The sequence below is a fragment of the Pectinophora gossypiella genome, unplaced genomic scaffold (assembly GCF_024362695.1).
Source record: "Pectinophora gossypiella unplaced genomic scaffold, ilPecGoss1.1 Pgos_41, whole genome shotgun sequence".
NCBI classification, from domain to species: domain Eukaryota; kingdom Metazoa; phylum Arthropoda; class Insecta; order Lepidoptera; family Gelechiidae; genus Pectinophora; species Pectinophora gossypiella.
Genome location: NW_026063251.1, coordinates 268,865 through 287,854, shown reverse-complemented (window position 1 = coordinate 287,854; position 18,990 = coordinate 268,865). Strand labels below are relative to the sequence as shown.

Genomic DNA, 18,990 nt, shown 5'->3' with positions numbered 1-18,990 from the left:
TACAAAATCTGGAACCCTAATCATGATTTCATCATTTTGAATTGAAATATTTTGTAGTTTAATAAGACTTAAAGTTTGCATTCTTTGTGCAGATGCAATTGACAATAAAGTGATTGTTTTAAGAGTTAAATCTATCAAAGATAAGTCATGATGTGGAAAAAATTGAGACAGATAATTAAGTACAATATTGGTATCCCACGCTACATCGTATTTGGGTGCACATGGCCTTAATTTATAAACACCCTTAAGAAATCTGCTAATATAACTGTCACTCATAATTTGTTTATCCAATATAATAGCGAGAGTTGATCTTAATGTATTTAATGTACTATACCTAGACCCTTCTTCAAATTTTGATGTTAGAAATTCAATTACTTGTACCACACTGGCATTGTAAATGTTATAATTATGATTATTACAAAATGTCCACCACGATCTCAAACATGAATCATATTGTTTAAGAGTATTCGGAGCGAATGAGGCCATAAAAATATTTAGGGAAGCTGAGGGCATACCGGAGTTGACTAGCGCCGTCCTGATAATTTCGCTGCCACCAGGATAAGGTCTGCATGCAACGGGTGGCACTGTCTGAAAGGTGAATACAGTAAATATTTATCAGGTCCAAAGTATAGTTTCTGTGACACTACCAAACTCGACCAAAGTGGATACCACGGCTGTGATGGCCAATTAGGCACTATTAATATGCCCTCTGCTTTATCGGCTTTGATTTTTTGTAACGCTTTTGTTATAATGCTAAATGGCGGAAAGGCATAAAAGTATATGCTTTTCCAATCAAAAGTAAATGCATCTACAACCTCAGAAAGCGGATCAAGTTTCCATGAAGCAAATCTATGACATTTAAAATTTTGTGAGCTTGCGAACAAATCAAATTCAGGCAAACCAAACGTCTTAATAATTTTGAGGAAAATATCATTAGACAATTCCCATTCCGTATCAATTTTTAATTTTCTTGATTCCCTATCGGCCACTATATTATCTGCGGATTTAATATAGGATGCGAATATATAAATATTTCTTACTTCACACCACTGCCAAATCTCACGTGCCAGTTGATTCAAGTGTGGGTGTTGTACACCGCCCATTCGGTTAATGTAACATATGGCAGTAGTGTTGTCAATTCTAAGTAAAATATCACAGTCACTTAAATTAGATGCAAATATTCGTAAGCCGTAAAAAGCAGCTCTCAACTCTAATACATTAATATGACATGACATATCAGATAGTGTCCAATTACCATGAGAACTTTTATTTGCGCATGATACTCCCCAACCTGTTTCAGATGCGTCACTGAAAATTTCAATGTGAAACTTGTTAGTACTAATTGGTGAACAAGACGACATAATGTTTCTTTGCCACCAATAAAGGTCATTGTGGATACTGGAAGGTAGTAACATGTTTTTGTTATAATTGTTAGGTTTTCTGTAATTTTGTGCGAATTTGTGTTGCCTTCATATGGCAACACTAGGAGAAAGGGTATAAAAAGGCGTGTTTGTCTTTCATTGGGGTTCTTTTGATTCGAGCACGCATCGAAGGCAGACGTACCATTTTGAACACGTGTACACTTGTGTTTGAGCACGCGTGCGTTTTGGAAATTTAGAGTAAGTAACCAATATACTTATTATTTATTATTTCAATGGTTGTTTTATTTATAGAGCCTGTACCTGAGGCAGCTTTATGTATATCCAGGTATCCGTATGTTAGTTAATGATCATGTTACCGTGGTCTTACTACATTTCAGAAGTGGGATCGTATCCATATGTGTTAATCAGGATACACCGTTTTTGAGATATTTTACTTTGGAAATATATCTGTATAAATATATACATATAGGGTTATCTGAAGAATATTTACATGTTCCAATGTTTTCGAGTTCCAGATTATGCCTCTTGAAGACGAGATCGTTCCACGAAGACGACTGACGAGCCGAGACGAGCCGAGACGAGCCGAGCCGAGCCGAGCCGAGCCGAGCCGAGCCGAGCCGAGCCGAGCCGAGACGAGCCGAGACGAGCCGAGACGAGCCGAGACGAGCCGAGCCGAGCCGAGACGAGCCGAGACGAGCCGAGATGAGCCGAGACGAGCCGAGACGAGCCGAGCCGAGCCGAGACGAGCCGAGACGAGCCGAGACGAGCCGAGACGAGCCGAGACGAGCCGAGCCGAGCCGAGCCGAGCCGAGCCGAGCCGAGCCGAGCCGATACAAGCCGGGAGCGCAGCCGGAGAGAGAGCCGGGAGTGCAGCCGGAGAGAGACGTCACTTCACGCGTCGGCACAACGAGCGACACAGCCAACGACGTCGCGGCGAAGGGCAGGAGGTGCGACGTTCGTCGGCAGCTAAGGGAATAGAAAGGTCAGATAGCCCTACATTTTCATCTAAAGATGTTCTTAATATTGTTGAATCATTAGTTAACTTAAGATCTTAACCTAATCCGACAGCAGTCGCCACATCACATCCTTCCAGTAGTATTATGAACCATGTTACCCGAATTTGGACCCTCATCGAAAAGTCAAAAGATTGATACTTGGTTAAAGAAAGTTAATGAGTGTGCCACTGTTTACGGATGGGATGAGAACAACCGTTATCCACTTCGCAATGCAGAAACTGCAGGAGTTGGCCAAAGTTTGGTATGAAAGCTTCGATTCTATTTTGTACAGCTGGGCAGAATGGCAGCAAAAGTGGTTAGACGCATTTCCTTTTGAACATGATTATGGCCAATCCCTGGAGGATACGCTTAGGCGAAAGAGTAGGTTTGGTGAACCGCTAGAGGTTTATTATTATGAAGAATTAGCCATCGTGAACCGGTGTGACATCGAAGGGAAACGAGCCGTGGACTGCATTATCCACGGATTAAGTGACAAGACAATTAGATCCAGCGATAAGCGTTACGATGTACGCAGCCTGATCAACTCCATTTTCTGATGAGTAATAAGGAGAACCAACCGCCGCCCGATCGCTTTCATTTTAATAAAACAAAGTAGTCGACTGAATCCACAGCGGGAAGTAATAATGACAATAGGGATAAATCAGTTAAGACTTCAAAAAAAATTCAAGTTACAAATTATTTTGTTTTAACTGTAGGGAAAAAGGTTACCCGTATCTTAAATGCCCCAAACCTCTGGTCCAATGTACAGGATGTCGTAGGTTCGGTCATAAAATGGAAACTTGCAGAGTCCCTTTTTTTTGAAAACCGTGATAATCTAGGTAACATTCCTAAAATCATGCACATACTTACCTCTAAGTCGGGCTCAAAATATTTCAATACAGTTAGGGTAAATGACACCTCTATGATATCGTTTATAGATTTCGGTAGCGAAGTTTCGCTCATAAAACAAACAACGACACTGATTTTGGGGTAGACTTGTGATCAACCCCCGACTCCATTAAAAGTTTTGGTAGTAATTTTATTTTGTCCATGGGCAGGACACAGGTTAATTTATGCATCGACGGTGTTAGTGCGGATGTTTTGTGTCACGTGGTTGACAGTAATCTGCTCAATTGTCCGATATTAGTAGGACAGTCCTTCACCGAACAGAAGCAGGTGCTGGTATTCAAGAATGCCAACGAATTGAGGTTTTATTATGATGATGAATTCCCTTTTGCTAACGGTGGTAGTGGTGATACTGCGAGTGTAAAGGTCGTCTCCGCTTCATGCGCAAGATTGAGTGGAGAGGCGATTATCAGAGCTCGTACTGATGTTGTGATTAATTGATATGTTAGGCTTAGCGGAAGAGTCGTGGGGAAGCCAAACCGAGAATTCTCGATAGCCGGCGGGTTATACAAAGTAGAGGAAGGTCAGCTCTTTGTTCATATTACCCCATTGTCAGCTTTTGTTATATTGATGAAGGTGATATTATAGGTAGATGAAATAGAGTTCAGATTGTCAATCATATTTGTACATCACCCACAGACCTCGTTGGCGAGCATTTAGGTATAGAGCCTAAAGATGTTAACTTTAGCAAAAACGCTTGAAGAGCCACATAAACGACGTCTATTTTAACATTTTGAACGAATACAAGCATTGCTTCGCGCAATCATTAGAGGAGTTGGGATGTACAAATATGACTGAAATGAAAATTGAATTGAATATTGAGCGTCCTGTGGTTTACCGGCCTTACATATTGTCGCACAAGGAACGACAACAAGTAAGAGAAATGGTTGGTGAGATGATGAATGCGGGGATTGTACGAGAAATTGTATCGGAATATGCGAGTCCAATTATGTTGGTTCGTAAGAAGGACGGTAAACAAAGGCTCTGTGTTGATTATAGGTTTCTGAATTCAATGACAGTTAAGATAAGGTACCTGATGGCAGTGATTGAAGACGAGATTGCTCGATTAGTGGGGCAGGCCTACTTTATAACTTTGGATCTGGCATCTGGATACTACCAGGTGTCTATTGCAGAAGAATCGAAACCCTTAACTTCCTTTATCACCCCAGACGACCAATATGAATTTAATCGTATGCCGTTTGGGTTGGCTAACGAACCAGCTGTATTTCAAAGGCTGATGAATGAGGTATTGGTTTCCGCTAGGTTCTCAGAAGCTACTGCTTACATCGATGACGTATTAACTTACGAAAAGGATGTAGAAGAGTGTTTGGATAGGTAAGAAAGGGCTTTACAGTTGATAGAAAAGGCAAGCCTAACTCTGAATTTGGCAAAATGTAATTTCTTACAGCAGAATTATTAACTATTTGGGTTATGATATTAGCGCTGCTGGGGTGCGGCCGGCTGACAAAAAGACACAGTCAGTGTTTGATGTTCCTCGTCCCACCAGTCCACATTCCGTCCGCCAATTTCTGGGACTAGTAGGATATTTTCGGAAAATTTATAAGGAGTTACGCGTCTTTATCACATCCGTTGAATAAGTTGCTCAAGAAGGATGTGGAATGGTGTTGGACTGAGGAACAAGAAGCCGCATTTGTTGATCTCAAGAGTAGTCTGATAGATAGGCCAATCTTAGCCATTTACGACCCGACCGCCGAAACACAGTTGCACACTGACGCCAGTGAAGTGGGCGTCAGTGGAATATTGATGCAGCGACGTAATGGAAACGACACCTATCATCCCGTAGCGTACTATAGTCGCCAGACATCTCCAGAAGAGAAAAGGTTTATAAACTTGAGACTCTTGCTATAGGTAGTAAGTTCGCTCAAAAGTTTCGGGTTTATCTTCTGGGTCAGAATTTCAAAATCATGACCGATTGTAGTGCGTTGCGCTCCATGCTTTCCAAACGCGATTTGGTTAGACGTATTGCCCGCTGGTGGCTGTTTTTGCTTTTTGAATATCGTGCTGGCACGAAAATGTCGCACGTGGACCTTCTATTTCGGAACCCAATTGAGGATCTTAGTTCAATGGAAATTGACGCTGGTCTTTACCCGACGGTTATGTCAATCAATGAGGGGGACAGGTTGTAGACTCTTCAATTAGGTGATAGTGAACTGGGTCGCATTCGGGAATTTCTTACCACTGATATTGATGCAGATGGGTTAAAGTACATAACAGAAAACTAATTCAAATGAGGGCCTATTCCACGTAAACGAAAAGTCGAGGTGCCTTTTCACACCCTGTACATCAATCACCTTGGACCTTTTTGTGCGATCAAAGAGAGGAAAACTCTTACCTATTGGTAGTCGTAGATGCCTTTACGAAATTTAAATTTATCAGGCCAGTCAGAAATACCAAAAACAGTTACAACAACGCGAGAATTAGAAGATATTTTCTATACGTTCAGAAACCGAGATCGAATTATTAGCGACCGCGGTACTTTCTTCACATCGTACGTGTTCAAACGTTTTGCTCGGATAAAGGTATTAGACACGTGTTGAACGCAGTTGCAAGTCCTAGGTCCAATGGACAAGTAGAGCAGTGTAATCGCACGATGTTAGGGTCGTTAACTGCGCAAAATCTTAATTTTGACAAGAACGTCTGGGATGACAAGATAGGTAGAGTCCAATGGGGCATGAACAACACCCGTCGGAAGACAACGGGACGGACTGAGGTAATGTTTGGACTTCAGATGGATGCGGAAATTAATCCTATGTTGAACGAAATAGTATGCGAAACGCAAAATTATACTTTATTGTCAGTTCGGGAATCCCTTAAAGATGTAAAAATTGACGATTCAAAGTGTAACAATGTTACCTACTGAATAAACATATTTTTGAGTTTGAATTTGTTGGGATTGATGACTACTTCATTTAACAAATCGAATGTCACCCTGGATTCACGTTAATGGTGATAAAGAAAGTAGTGATGAAGATGATTGATTGTGTCATTATTATATACAATCAAAAGAAAGTAAGTAGAGGTACTGTTTGTTGGATGAAACTGTAAGGTGTGTATTTAGTAATAGCTTGAGAAGGAGGGCTCATAGCTATTTAGTTAAGGTGACTTTCAATTTTGTGAGGAGGGTTCACAATTATTTTAATTATCGTATATAAGAAGGAAGGGTTTGTATACGATAGTTACAAGTGTGAGAAAGAAGGTTCACACTCAATTGCTTTGCAATAGTTCGTGAGAAAGAAGGGTTTGCGAACTATTGCCAACTTGAATAGCTTTATAATGTTATGATTATTTTAATTATCGTATATAAGAAGGAAGGGTTTGTATACGATAGTTACAAGTGTGAGAAAGAAGGTTCACACTCAATTGCTTTGCAATAGTTCGTGAGAAAGAAGGGTTTGCGAACTATTGCCAACTTGAATAGCTTTATAATATTATGATTATTTTAATTATCGTATATAAGAAGGAAGGGTTTGTATACGATAGTTACAAGTGTGAGAAAGAAGGTTCACACTCAATTGCTTTGCAATGGTTCGTGAGAAAGAAAGGTTTGCGAACTATTGCCAACTTGAATAGCTTTGTAATATTATGATTATTTTAATTATCGTATATAAGAAGGAAAGGTTTGTATACGATAGTTACAAGTGTGAGAAAGAAGGTTCACACTCAATTGCTTTGCAATGGTTCGTGAGAAGGAAGGGTTTGCGAACTATTGACAACTTGAGTAGCTTTATATTATGATTATTTTAATTATCGTATATAAGAAGGAAGGTTTGTATACGATAATCACAAGTGTGAGAAAGAAGGTTCACACTCAATTGCTTTGCAATAGTTCGTGAGAAGGAAGGGTTTGCGAACTATTGACAACTTGAATAGCTTTATATTATGATTAGAAAGAAGAGCTGATGTTTCACCCCGTAAATGTGATTATATGTCGTTGTACTTTTAGATTTTAAGTGAAGCTTTGTAACTGTTCTCGATGAGTGTGGAATCACTTGGCCCGCCGAATGTTAGGTTTGAACATTAGACGTTTTGTCTACGTGCATGAGGACATGCACGACGTCAGGATGGTCGAATGTTAGGTTTTCTGTAATTTTGTGCGAATTTGTGTTGCCTTCATATGGCAACACTAGGAGAAAGGGTATAAAAAGGCGTGTTTGTCTTTCATTGGGGTTCTTTTGATTCGAGCACGCATCGAAGGCAGACGTACCATTTTGAACACGTGTACACTTGTGTTTGAGCACGCGTGCGTTTTGGAAATTTAGAGTAAGTAACCAATATACTTATTATTTATTATTTCAATGGTTGTTTTATTTATAGAGCCTGTACCTGAGGCAGCTTTATGTATATCCAGGTATCCGTATGTTAGTTAATGATCATGTTACCGTGGTCTTACTACATAATTATCTGTGTTATCTAATGCTAAAAACTTTTCCCGTTCAAATAGCTTCGTATAAAGCCACCCATATCGAACTGCGGGACATGCGGAAGTCAAAAGTCCAATAAATTCAGCAAAATAGCGTATAGTACATTTTTTAACTTTTAAGCACGCATTGATTCGGTCTAGAATACGCTGTCTCTTTTCATTTGGTAATGATATTGTCATATCTATTGTGTTAAACACAAAACCCAAATATTGGCAAGTATTACTAGGTACTAAGTTGCTTTTGGTTGTATTAATTACAAAGCCTAATGATTGTAAGAGATTTTTTGTGGCAATAACATTCGATAGGCATTCTTCATATGATTCGCCAATGCACAAGATATCGTCAAGATATGCAACCGACAGAAAACCAGAACCACGTAAGTACTGAAGAATAGGTTTCAGAAGTTTGGTGAACACAAATGGGGCTGTACAGAGGCCAAAGGGTAAAACATTGAATTCATATAGGCAATTTTCCCATTCAAAACGTAGTTTTTTCCTACTTTCCTTATCGATAGGAATGAGAAAATAAGCATCCTTCAAATCTAAATTTGCCATATAATAATCTTTTTCTATTAATTTTAGTACAGTTCTATAATCCTCCATTTTGAAATGGTCTAACTGAATGAATTTGTTTAAATGTTTTAGGTTAAGGATAAATCTATGTTTATTATTAGGTTTCGGTACTGTAAATATTGGCGAAAGTATTTGTTCTTCGCAAGGGTCACATGGGGATATAAAGTTAGATTTTTTAAGTTTATTTATACAGTGAGTCAATATATTGGATTGTAGATTTACGCTATGAGTAGGCCCCTGGAATGGGTCACTTTTAAACGGTATTATATAACCTCTAACCCATGACAAAATCACGGGGTCATCTGTTATATTGGTCCATTCATCGATAAAGTATTGTAATCTTCCTGCTATAGGTACCTGGTCATTTACTATCGCCTCCGCGTCGTCGTTCGTGCACGCGAGTTGTAATTCCGCGTCGCCGTAGCGGGGTTGGATGTGTGCTGCGAGTATTGTTGTTCTCGCACTGGTGCCTGCGCCGGCCTCCGAGGTGTGGGATTTCGACGCGTCCCGCCGACAGGTACCCGCGTCGTCCCCCTCGCGTTTAAAGCTCCCCGATGAGTTTGGATTGTCGGAGTTTGTCTAAAAGCCACACGCACAGTGTTTGCTGCTTTCATCTCCAACCCAGACTTGGCAATAGCTTTGTGAGACTTTAATTGATCGACTAAATCTGATCCAAACAGGTATTCATCAATTTTGCTGTTTTTTACCATATCTTTGGTTTCTTTATTTAATGTCTTTGTAATATCGAATCTTCTAGAAACGGATTCTTTGTAATGACAATCACAGATTAAGCGAGCAGCGTCACTAAGAGGTTGTATTAGTTGTTGGAATACTTGGTTTGACGAATCTTTTGATGTAAGTATCATATTTAAAGCTGATCCTATAGCGGCAAGTGCGCTCGACAGCTGATTTTGCTTCGTCTGATTATAGGAATCCTTCTTTATGCTGAAGTCATTCAGTGCAGCTTTAACTTCCAAATTAAGTTTAGGTGCTTTTAGGTTTTTACAATTTTCAGGTGTAAGGTACTTTTTTAAAAGTTCCTGCTTAATTTCTTTGTCTAATCCGTTCATTACTATATGCGACCACCTTGATGCTAAGTCTTTATGAAGAAGTTCGCCATACTCCTTTAGATTGTTAGGATCATCGCCTAATATTTGAAGGATTTCAGGATCCAAAGCAGAGGGTTCGTCCACCGACTGACCTTCGTTAATGAGTTCTTCATTGTTGGATGTATGTGATGCAGTGGCCGCTGGCGGGGTTGGCAGTCCTGATGGGCCAGGTAAAGGTTCCTCATCTTCTAAGGTGATGATGTCGTCTGGATTTGTGAAATTATCTGTGTTTTCGAATTCATCCGTTGTCCATTGTCTTTCTGCAAGAGTACGTAAAGTACTTACTTAAAGCAAACTTACACTCTGCACGATGAACGTGGATATATATCTCTCGACACGATAGACGTGGAGGTAAAAAACATCTCGACACGATAAACGTGGAGGTAAAATCATCTCGACACGATAAACGTGGAGGTAAGAACATCTCAACACGATAAACGTGGAGGTAGAAACATCTCGACACGATAAACGTGGAGGTAAAAACATCTCGACACAATTAAACGTGGAGGTAAAAGATAATAACATATCAAGTCTCAACACGATAAACGTGGAGAAAAAGAACCTTCACAGACTTGGTCCTTTAAGTACCCCATAATATGTAATATATATATGTATGTATATATGTATCTTTTACATAATGAGATATTGTGTGTAAATACGAAACACATAAACCGCATATTTTATTTTAGAAATGAGGGTAAGTTATAAACAAATAATTGTTTAAGAAATATCAATAAATACGAAATGCCACGAATATTGATTGTTAAATTATTTTAAACTCAAGTAGTGTCGTTCAACTTATCTGTATTACGAATGGTAACATAGTCATACGAATAAATTGTTACCTGGATTATCAACAGTCTCCGACGATGATGATCTTGAAGCATGTTTTTTATATTTTTCCAGTTTCCGTTCCAATTTTTTCACTTTTCTTTGTATTTCGCTTCTAGATCTCGATCTTGAACGTTTTCGTTTACCCATAATCACTTTCTTGAAGAAAACAAATAATAACAGTGTGACTCGAACAACACAAAATCACGTAATGACGAACCAGTGATATGACGCGTGCGCCCGGGCGGGTGTGTGAGCAAGACAGAAGATGAATGTTTCATTTAGGCTTTAAAAGTGTGATAAGAATGGCACCATCTCATGAGCTGCTGCATGTAAATTTGTAGTTGTCTTCGGTGGTACCTGAAGTAATAATACCAAATTACTTTAATAGAAATAGTGTACATAAACAAATATTATCGCAAAGATGTAGGTATACATAAATACTTAAGGTTAGAACAAAAAATAAAGTTATTAATGTAGGTATAACTAGTAAATAAATGTAATTATATAAACAAATACGAATTCAATAAATGTGTACTGTGTAGTCCGCTTGTGTTAGTACCTATCTATCGCGCGCGCCGCACCCCGATTCTAGCTCGGTCGGTAAAGTAGTTTGGTTACTACTACTACTTATAAATAAAATATACATTTTCTTTTCCATTTCACCGCCGCGCCGCCGAACGGGCACGACGCTTTCCAAAAGTAAAGCGAAATTATAATAAACTAGCTTTTGCCCGCGACTTCGTCCGCGTGGCGTGTTATATAAGAGAGAGATCTTTGTGTGTGTGGTAGTGCATACTTATGCAGTTTAGATTTTTTCATAAGTACATTTTTTTTTTTCCCAATAACTCCCATTTTTTTTTAATTGATTGTTCATTGAGTTTTAATTTTAATACACACTTCCTCTCTTCCCTTCAACGTTGCTGTGCCCTACAGGGTCCATGTTTTAGTTCCTATGCCTATGTAACACCCCATTGTACTACATGGAATGCAATAAATAATTTAATTGAATTGAATTGAAAACATCTATTTTACGCGGTTTCGATTTTTTCATACAAATGTTTTTTTCCCGCTAACTCCCGTTTCCGTGGGAATTTTGCAATATCCTGTTGCAACTAAGCTTTAAGTTAACTAAGGTACCTGCATGCCAAATTTCAAGCGTCTAACTTAAGCGGTTTAGATTTTTCATACAAAAGGATTTTCCCGCTAATTTCCGTTCCCGTGGGAATTCCGGGAATTCCTTTCTTAGTGCACCTCTACGGTACCTAAGCTATGTCCCTTCCAAATTTCAAATGCCTACATTTAGCCGTTCAGGCTATGCGTTGATATGTCAGTCACTGAGTCAGTCAGTTTCTCCTTTTATTTAGATTTGATTTTTTCATACAAATGTTTTTTCCCGCTAACTACCGTTCCCGTGGGAATTTTGTAATATCCTGTTGCAACTAAGCTTTAAGTTTACTAAAGTACCTGCATGCCAAATTTCAAACGTCTAACTTGAGTGGTTTAGATTTTTCATACAAAAGGATTTTCCCGCTAATTCCCGTTCCCGTGGGAATTTCGGGAATTCCTTTCTTAGTACACCTCTACGGTGTCTAAGGTACCTGCGTCCCAAATTTTAAACATCTTACTTGAATGGTTTAGATTTTTCATACAAAAGGATTTTCCCGTTAATTCCCGTTCCCGTGGGAATTTCGGGAATTCCTTTCTTAGTACACCTCCACGGTACCTAAGGTACCTGCATGACAAATTTCAAACGTCTAACTTGAATGGTTTAGATTTTTCATACAAAAGGATTTTCCCGCTAATTCCCGTTCTCGTGAGAATTTCGGGAATTCCTTTCTTAGTACACCTCCACGGTACCTAAGGTATCTGCATGCTAAATTTCAAATGTCTAACTTGAGTGGTTTAGATTTTTCATACAAAAGGTATTTCCCGCTAATTCCCGTTCCCGTGAGAATTTTGGGAATTCCTTTCTTAGTGCACCTCTACGGTATCTAAGGTACCTGCATGACAAATTTCAAACATCTAACTTGAATGGTTTAGATTTTTCATACAAAAATATTTTTCCGCTAATTCCCGTTCCCGTGGGAATTTCGGGAATTCCTTTCTTAGTGCACCTCTACGTTATCTAAGGTACCTGCATGCCAAATTTCAAAAGTCTAACTTGAGTGGTTTAGATTTTTCATACAAAAGGATTTTCCCGCTAATTCCCGTTCCCGTAGGAATTTCGGGAATTCCTTTCTTAGTGCACCTCTACGGTATCTAAGGTACCTGCATGCCAAATTTCAAACGTCTAACTTGAGTGGTTTAGATTTTTCATACAAAAGGATTTCCCTTCACTACTCTGCTCCTATTGATTGTAGCGTGATGAAAAGTATACTATGACCTGTCCAGGAGTGTGAAGAATAATTGTACCAAGTTTCATTAAAATCCGTCCAGTAGTTTTTGTTTCTATAAGGAACATACAGACAGACAGACAGACAGACAGACAGACAGACAGACAGACAGACAGACAGACAGACAAAAATTTTACTGATTGCATTTTTGGCATCAGTATCGATCACTTATCACCCCCTGATAGTTATTTTGAAAAAATATTTAATGTACAGAATTGACCTCTCTACAGATTTATTATAAGTATAGATTGAAAATTTGAAATAGAATTGCATATTAATTAAAAAGAAAAAATAATGATAAAGTGAATCAATAAAGCAAATATACATTAACTAACGTATACACTCAACAACATCACAATAAATAATAGAAACGTGCAGTCGTTTGAGAACCCCGACACACTAGCCAAGAGGTAAGCCAAAACAAAACATAGTGTTTTCCGCTTAAAATAACTACCTACGCTATCCACTTATTTTGAATAAGTACGGATAGTATAATTAAGCCTGTGTATAATATTGCGATTAATTTTCAGACCATGCAAACATTACCCGACGGAAAATTATAATAATCATGACAAAGGTTGTGTCGCCGCATCCAGCCCGCTAGGAGGACTCCGCCACGTGACGTGTCGACACCAATTAGGTAAAATATTAATTAGCTTAATAGTTGCATATCTAGGAGATAGCATTTGTACTTTGATTTAAAGCTATAAATTGTTTTCAGACTACGAAACGGTGGCGGCAAATCGTTCCAGCACTTGGATGCGGCGAACCTGAAACTGCCACGGAAAGCGGTGGTGCGGTGACGAGGTACTGCGAGTGAGTAGTACGACGCACGGATCCTGGCAGCAGTCACGTCGCGGGACCAAACTAGTTTGTCCGCAAGATATGGCGGTAATTTAAAATTAACTATTCCGAACATCAGCGTTGCAAAATGAAACTGTCTGCGATATTATTCATTTTTAGGATTCTAGCCTTGTTTATGTAAGGTGTTACGTGTGTGCGGGGAGGAATTTTGAAGCAGAATCTAGCGCAAGCATTTTGTACTCTCTGAACCAGGTTTTGTGAGCGAGCCAGAAGCCGAGGCCCATACACAGCGTCCATATAATTAAACTTAGAGAGAATTAAAGAGTCGCATAGTTTGATTCGAATGGGAGTACTTAAATATTCTCGAATTTGGTACATTACTTTCAGCCTGTAAAAACAATTGCTAGCAGTATTCGCAATGTGCTTTTCAAAAAGTAACTCTTCGTCCATTAGCAACCCTAGGTTTCGCGATTCTGACACTCGCTGTACCACTTCACCCCGAATACTAATGCTCAGCCCTTGACGCGTAATACTGTCTATCTGTTGTTTAGTTCCAAGAATCATATACTTCGTTTTACTTGCGTTAAGTACTAGGGTGTTCGCTTCTGCCCAAGCTGCAACACGTTCTAAGTCTTCTTCTAGTCTAATTTCCGCCAGACGAGTATCACAAGGTTTACATGAAGTGTAAACCTGTATATCGTCGGCGTAAACGTGGAATTTACAGTTCTTTATTTGTTTCACCACATCGGCGCTATAAATAATGAACATAAGAGGACCCAGTATTGATCCTTGCGGAACTCCCCTTGTGACGGTTTTAGAGTCCGACCTGACAGATGAACCGTCCTCGTTGCACAATTCGACAATTTGGGCTCTGTTTTCAAAATAGCTACTAAACCACTTTATGCTGTCTATGCTAAATCCGTAATAGTGTAGCTTCGACAATAACATTGGAACATTTATACAGTCAAAAGCCCTAGAGAAGTCCAATAGAGTCAGCAAAGTCCCCTCACCATTGTCACGCGCAGCCAGTATATCATCTACAATCTGTAGCAAGGCAGTCGTGGTGCTATATCCCTTCCTGAACCCCGACTGTACGTACGGTAGTATGTTATTCTTTTCCAGAAATTTTGTAAGCTGCGAGGCAACTACTTTTTCTAATATTTTGGACATACATGGCAAGATACTGATTGGACGAAGATCTTTCAATTCGGTGACATTTGAAGATTTTGGTATCGGTTTTACCAATGCCTTCTGCCATAATGCAGGATACGTATTCGTTACTATGGAGCAATTAATTATATTGGTAATCACAGTCAACGTATCAGGCAGCAGTAGCATATCAAGTGAAATACCATCCATTCCAACAGCGTTCGTTTTAATATTACGGACGACTTTCATAATATCACTTTCCGTGACCTGGCTTAAAGTAAATGTGTCTGACACACATCGATGACATTCAAAATAAGTCAATTGAGATATTTTTACATTATCGCTACCGGGTACATTAAGAAAATAGTTATTTATTTCGTTTGGGTTCTTGAAAATATTTGCTGGCAATTCTGGTCTACTTTTAATTCTCACATTTTTTTTAATATGGTTCCAAAGCGTACGCGAGTCATTTTCAGTGGAGTTAATATAATGTTCGAAGTATGCCTGCTTTTCCCTATACAATGCCTCACTAACTAGCTTTTTTAAATCTTTGTAGTATTTTTTATGGTTTTCCTGCTTAGTAAATCGAGCCTTGGTATGTGCCTCGTCCCGCTTCTTCATCATAAGTTTTATGTTATACGTTATCCACGGGTACTTTTCGCACTTTACTGATACGGTTTTGACGGGAGCATGGATATCGAACAAGTATGAAATCATTTCACTGTAGATAGTGACCATGTCATTTACATTTGTTAAAGAACTAATGTTGGTCCAATATAACGATGACAGATCTTTATTGAACATATTCAGATCGATGTCCCGTAATGACCTTCGCGTGATACGACATGGCGCGGGTTTACATTTGGGGATATTTCTGTACCGTCGGTGAAAAGTAATACAACTCGAGTTGTATCACTTTTGAGTTATTAGCACACACTTCATGTTCAAAAAATTCTCTTTCTTTCTGTCTAATTCTCGTAACTGTAGCTATTATAAATACGGAGATAATTTTTGTGTTTAGTGATATAAGTACTGTTTGTGAAGGATTCATGCTGTTATAACACGTGTAACATAATTCATCTTAACTTGCATTAAAGTGAAATGAAGAATTTCATTAAATATTTTGGTGTAAGTAAATGCAACTCAACATATATTAAAATACACGCAATCCTTGAATTCTCACAGTCCGTGTTTAATGATATAATTTTAGTTGTAACATCAAACACCAAATTTATATTTTCGTGAAAAGTAATATAAATTAATATATATCAAAATATTTCTGAAAATACGATCTTAGATATCAATTACGTGTCGTGTATAATGATACATACAAGTTCGATTCCATGCGCCACCAGTATGTATCCTAGGGTGACCTCCGCATAAACCTGTCTATGGGAAGACATTTTGTCTAGAGCCACAGCAAACCATATCTGATCCGCATTGCGAATGGGTATAGGTTAAGTACTTCAGACCAAACCGTGTTTTTTCTCTTTCTGCTATAGCCGCCTTGTAGTACTTAATTACAGTACCTCAATAAGTTGTGGGTCCTGATCATGGCGTCGTTATCACCATGGCAGGGTTAGTCAAAAGGTATTTAAGATTTGTCATAACTGTCGTTAGTCTCCTTCCCTTAGCTCGAAGCATAGCTGTTTTACATAGTTTTCTTGATTACATGCAGGTTAAGCGGTGCCAAATTTCAAGCGTCTAACTTAAGCGGTTTAGATTTTTCATACAAAAGGATTTTCCCGCTAATTTCCGTTCCCGTGGGAATTCCGGGAATTCCTTTCTTAGTGCACCTCTACGGTACCTAAGCTATGTCCCTTCCAAATTTCAAATGCCTACATTTAGCCGTTCAGGCTATGCGTTGATATGTCAGTCACTGAGTCAGTCAGTTTCTCCTTTTATTTAGATTTGATTTTTTCATACAAATGTTTTTTCCCGCTAACTACCGTTCCCGTGGGAATTTTGTAATATCCTGTTGCAACTAAGCTTTAAGTTTACTAAAGTACCTGCATGCCAAATTTCAAACGTCTAACTTGAGTGGTTTAGATTTTTCATACAAAAGGATTTTCCCGCTAATTCCCGTTCCCGTGGGAATTTCGGGAATTCCTTTCTTAGTACACCTCTACGGTGTCTAAGGTACCTGCGTGCCAAATTTTAAACATCTTACTTGAATGGTTTAGATTTTTCATACAAAAGGATTTTCCCGTTAATTCCCGTTCCCGTGGGAATTTCGGGAATTCCTTTCTTAGTACACCTCAACGGTACCTAAGGTACCTGCATGACAAATTTCAAACGTCTAACTTGAATGGTTTAGATTTTTCATACAAAAGGATTTTCCCGCTAATTCCCGTTCTCGTGAGAATTTCGGGAATTCCTTTCTTAGTACACCTCCACGGTACCTAAGGTATCTGCATGCTAAATTTCAAATGTCTAACTTGAGTGGTTTAGATTTTTCATACAAAAGGTATTTCCCGCTAATTCCCGTTCCCGTGAGAATTTTGGGAATTCCTTTCTTAGTGCACCTCTACGGTATCTAAGGTACCTGCATGACAAATTTCAAACATCTAACTTGAATGGTTTAGATTTTTCATACAAAAATATTTTTCCGCTAATTCCCGTTCCCGTGGGAATTTCGGGAATTCCTTTCTTAGTGCACCTCTACGTTATCTAAGGTACCTGCATGCCAAATTTCAAAAGTCTAACTTGAGTGGTTTAGATTTTTCATACAAAAGGATTTTCCCGCTAATTCCCGTTCCCGTAGGAATTTCGGGAATTCCTTTCTTAGTGCACCTCTACGGTATCTAAGGTACCTGCATGCCAAATTTCAAACGTCTAACTTGAGTGGTTTAGATTTTTCATACAAAAGGATTTCCCTTCACTACTCTGCTCCTATTGATTGTAGCGTGATGAAAAGTATACTATGACCTGTCCAGGAGTGTGAAGAATAATTGTACCAAGTTTCATTAAAATCCGTCCAGTAGTTTTTGTTTCTATAAGGAACATACAGACAGACAGACAGACAGACAGACAGACAGACAGACAGACAGACAGACAGACAGACAGACAGACAAAAATTTTACTGATTGCATTTTTGGCATCAGTATCGATCACTTATCACCCCCTGATAGTTATTTTGAAAAAATATTTAATGTACAGAATTGACCTCTCTACAGATTTATTATAAGTATAGATTGAAAATTTGAAATAGAATTGCATATTAATTAAAAAGAAAAAATAATGATAAAGTGAATCAATAAAGCAAATATACATTAACTAACGTATACACTCAACAACATCACAATAAATAATAGAAACGTGCAGTCGTTTGAGAACCCCGACACACTAGCCAAGAGGTAAGCCAAAACAAAACATAGTGTTTTCCGCTTAAAATAACTACCTACGCTATCCACTTATTTTGAATAAGTACGGATAGTATAATTAAGCCTGTGTATAATATTGCGATTAATTTTCAGACCATGCAAACATTACCCGACGGAAAATTATAATAATCATGACAAAGGTTGTGTCGCCGCATCCAGCCCGCTAGGAGGACTCCGCCACGTGACGTGTCGACACCAATTAGGTAAAATATTAATTAGCTTAATAGTTGCATATCTAGGAGATAGCATTTGTACTTTGATTTAAAGCTATAAATTGTTTTCAGACTACGAAACGGTGGCGGCAAATCGTTCCAGCACTTGGATGCGGCGAACCTGAAACTGCCACGGAAAGCGGTGGTGCGGTGACGAGGTACTGCGAGTGAGTAGTACGACGCACGGATCCTGGCAGCAGTCACGTCGCGGGACCAAACTAGTTTGTCCGCAAGATATGGCGGTAATTTAAAATTAACTATTCCGAACATCAGCGTTGCAAAATGAAACTGTCTGCGATATTTCATTTTTAGGATTCTAGCCTTGTTTATGTAAGGTGTTACGTGTGTGCGGGGAGGAATTTTGAAGCAGAATCTAGCGCAAGCATTTTGTACTCTCTGAACCAGGTTTTGTGAGCGAGCCAGAAGCCGAGGCCCATACACAGCGTCCATATAATTAAACTTAGAGAGAATTAAAGAGTCGCATAGTTTGATTCGAATGGGAGTACTTAAATATTCTCGAATTTGGTACATTACTTTCAGCCTGTAAAAACAATTGCTAGCAGTATTCGCAATGTGCTTTTCAAAAAGTAACTCTTCGTCCATTAGCAACCCTAGGTTTCGCGATTCTGACACTCGCTGTACCACTTCACCCCGAATACTAATGCTCAGCCCTTGACGCGTAATACTGTCTATCTGTTGTTTAGTTCCAAGAATCATATACTTCGTTTTACTTGCGTTAAGTACTAGGGTGTTCGCTTCTGCCCAAGCTGCAACACGTTCTAAGTCTTCTTCTAGTCTAATTTCCGCCA

The 18,990-nt window shown here is 38.9% G+C and overlaps 1 protein-coding gene and 1 long non-coding RNA gene across 5 annotated transcripts; one reads left to right on the top strand and one right to left on the bottom strand.

Moving 5' to 3' along the window:
- Positions 1–519: 519 nt before the first annotated feature.
- LOC126381257 (uncharacterized) lies at positions 520–10,387 on the bottom strand. Its single transcript, XM_050030752.1, has 3 exons — positions 10,384–10,387; positions 8,655–9,666; positions 520–588 (listed from the first exon to the last, which is right to left on the bottom strand). Exons 1-2 carry the CDS (start codon positions 10,385–10,387, stop codon positions 8,666–8,668), a joined length of 1,005 nt encoding a protein of 334 aa, XP_049886709.1. The 3' UTR covers positions 520–588; positions 8,655–8,665.
- A 2,578-nt stretch (positions 10,388–12,965) lies between these two features.
- On the top strand, positions 12,966–18,658 carry LOC126381252 (uncharacterized). Of its 4 annotated transcripts, none has more exons than XR_007568749.1 (3): positions 12,966–13,043; positions 18,063–18,172; positions 18,254–18,658. It is a non-coding gene; the product is annotated as an uncharacterized LOC126381252 (long non-coding RNA). The 4 variants fall into 4 exon arrangements; XR_007568750.1 differs by lacking the exon at positions 18,063–18,172 and adding an exon at positions 13,164–13,273; XR_007568748.1 differs by lacking the exons at positions 18,063–18,172; positions 18,254–18,658 and adding exons at positions 13,164–13,273; positions 13,355–13,558.
- Positions 18,659–18,990: the final 332 nt, after the last annotated feature.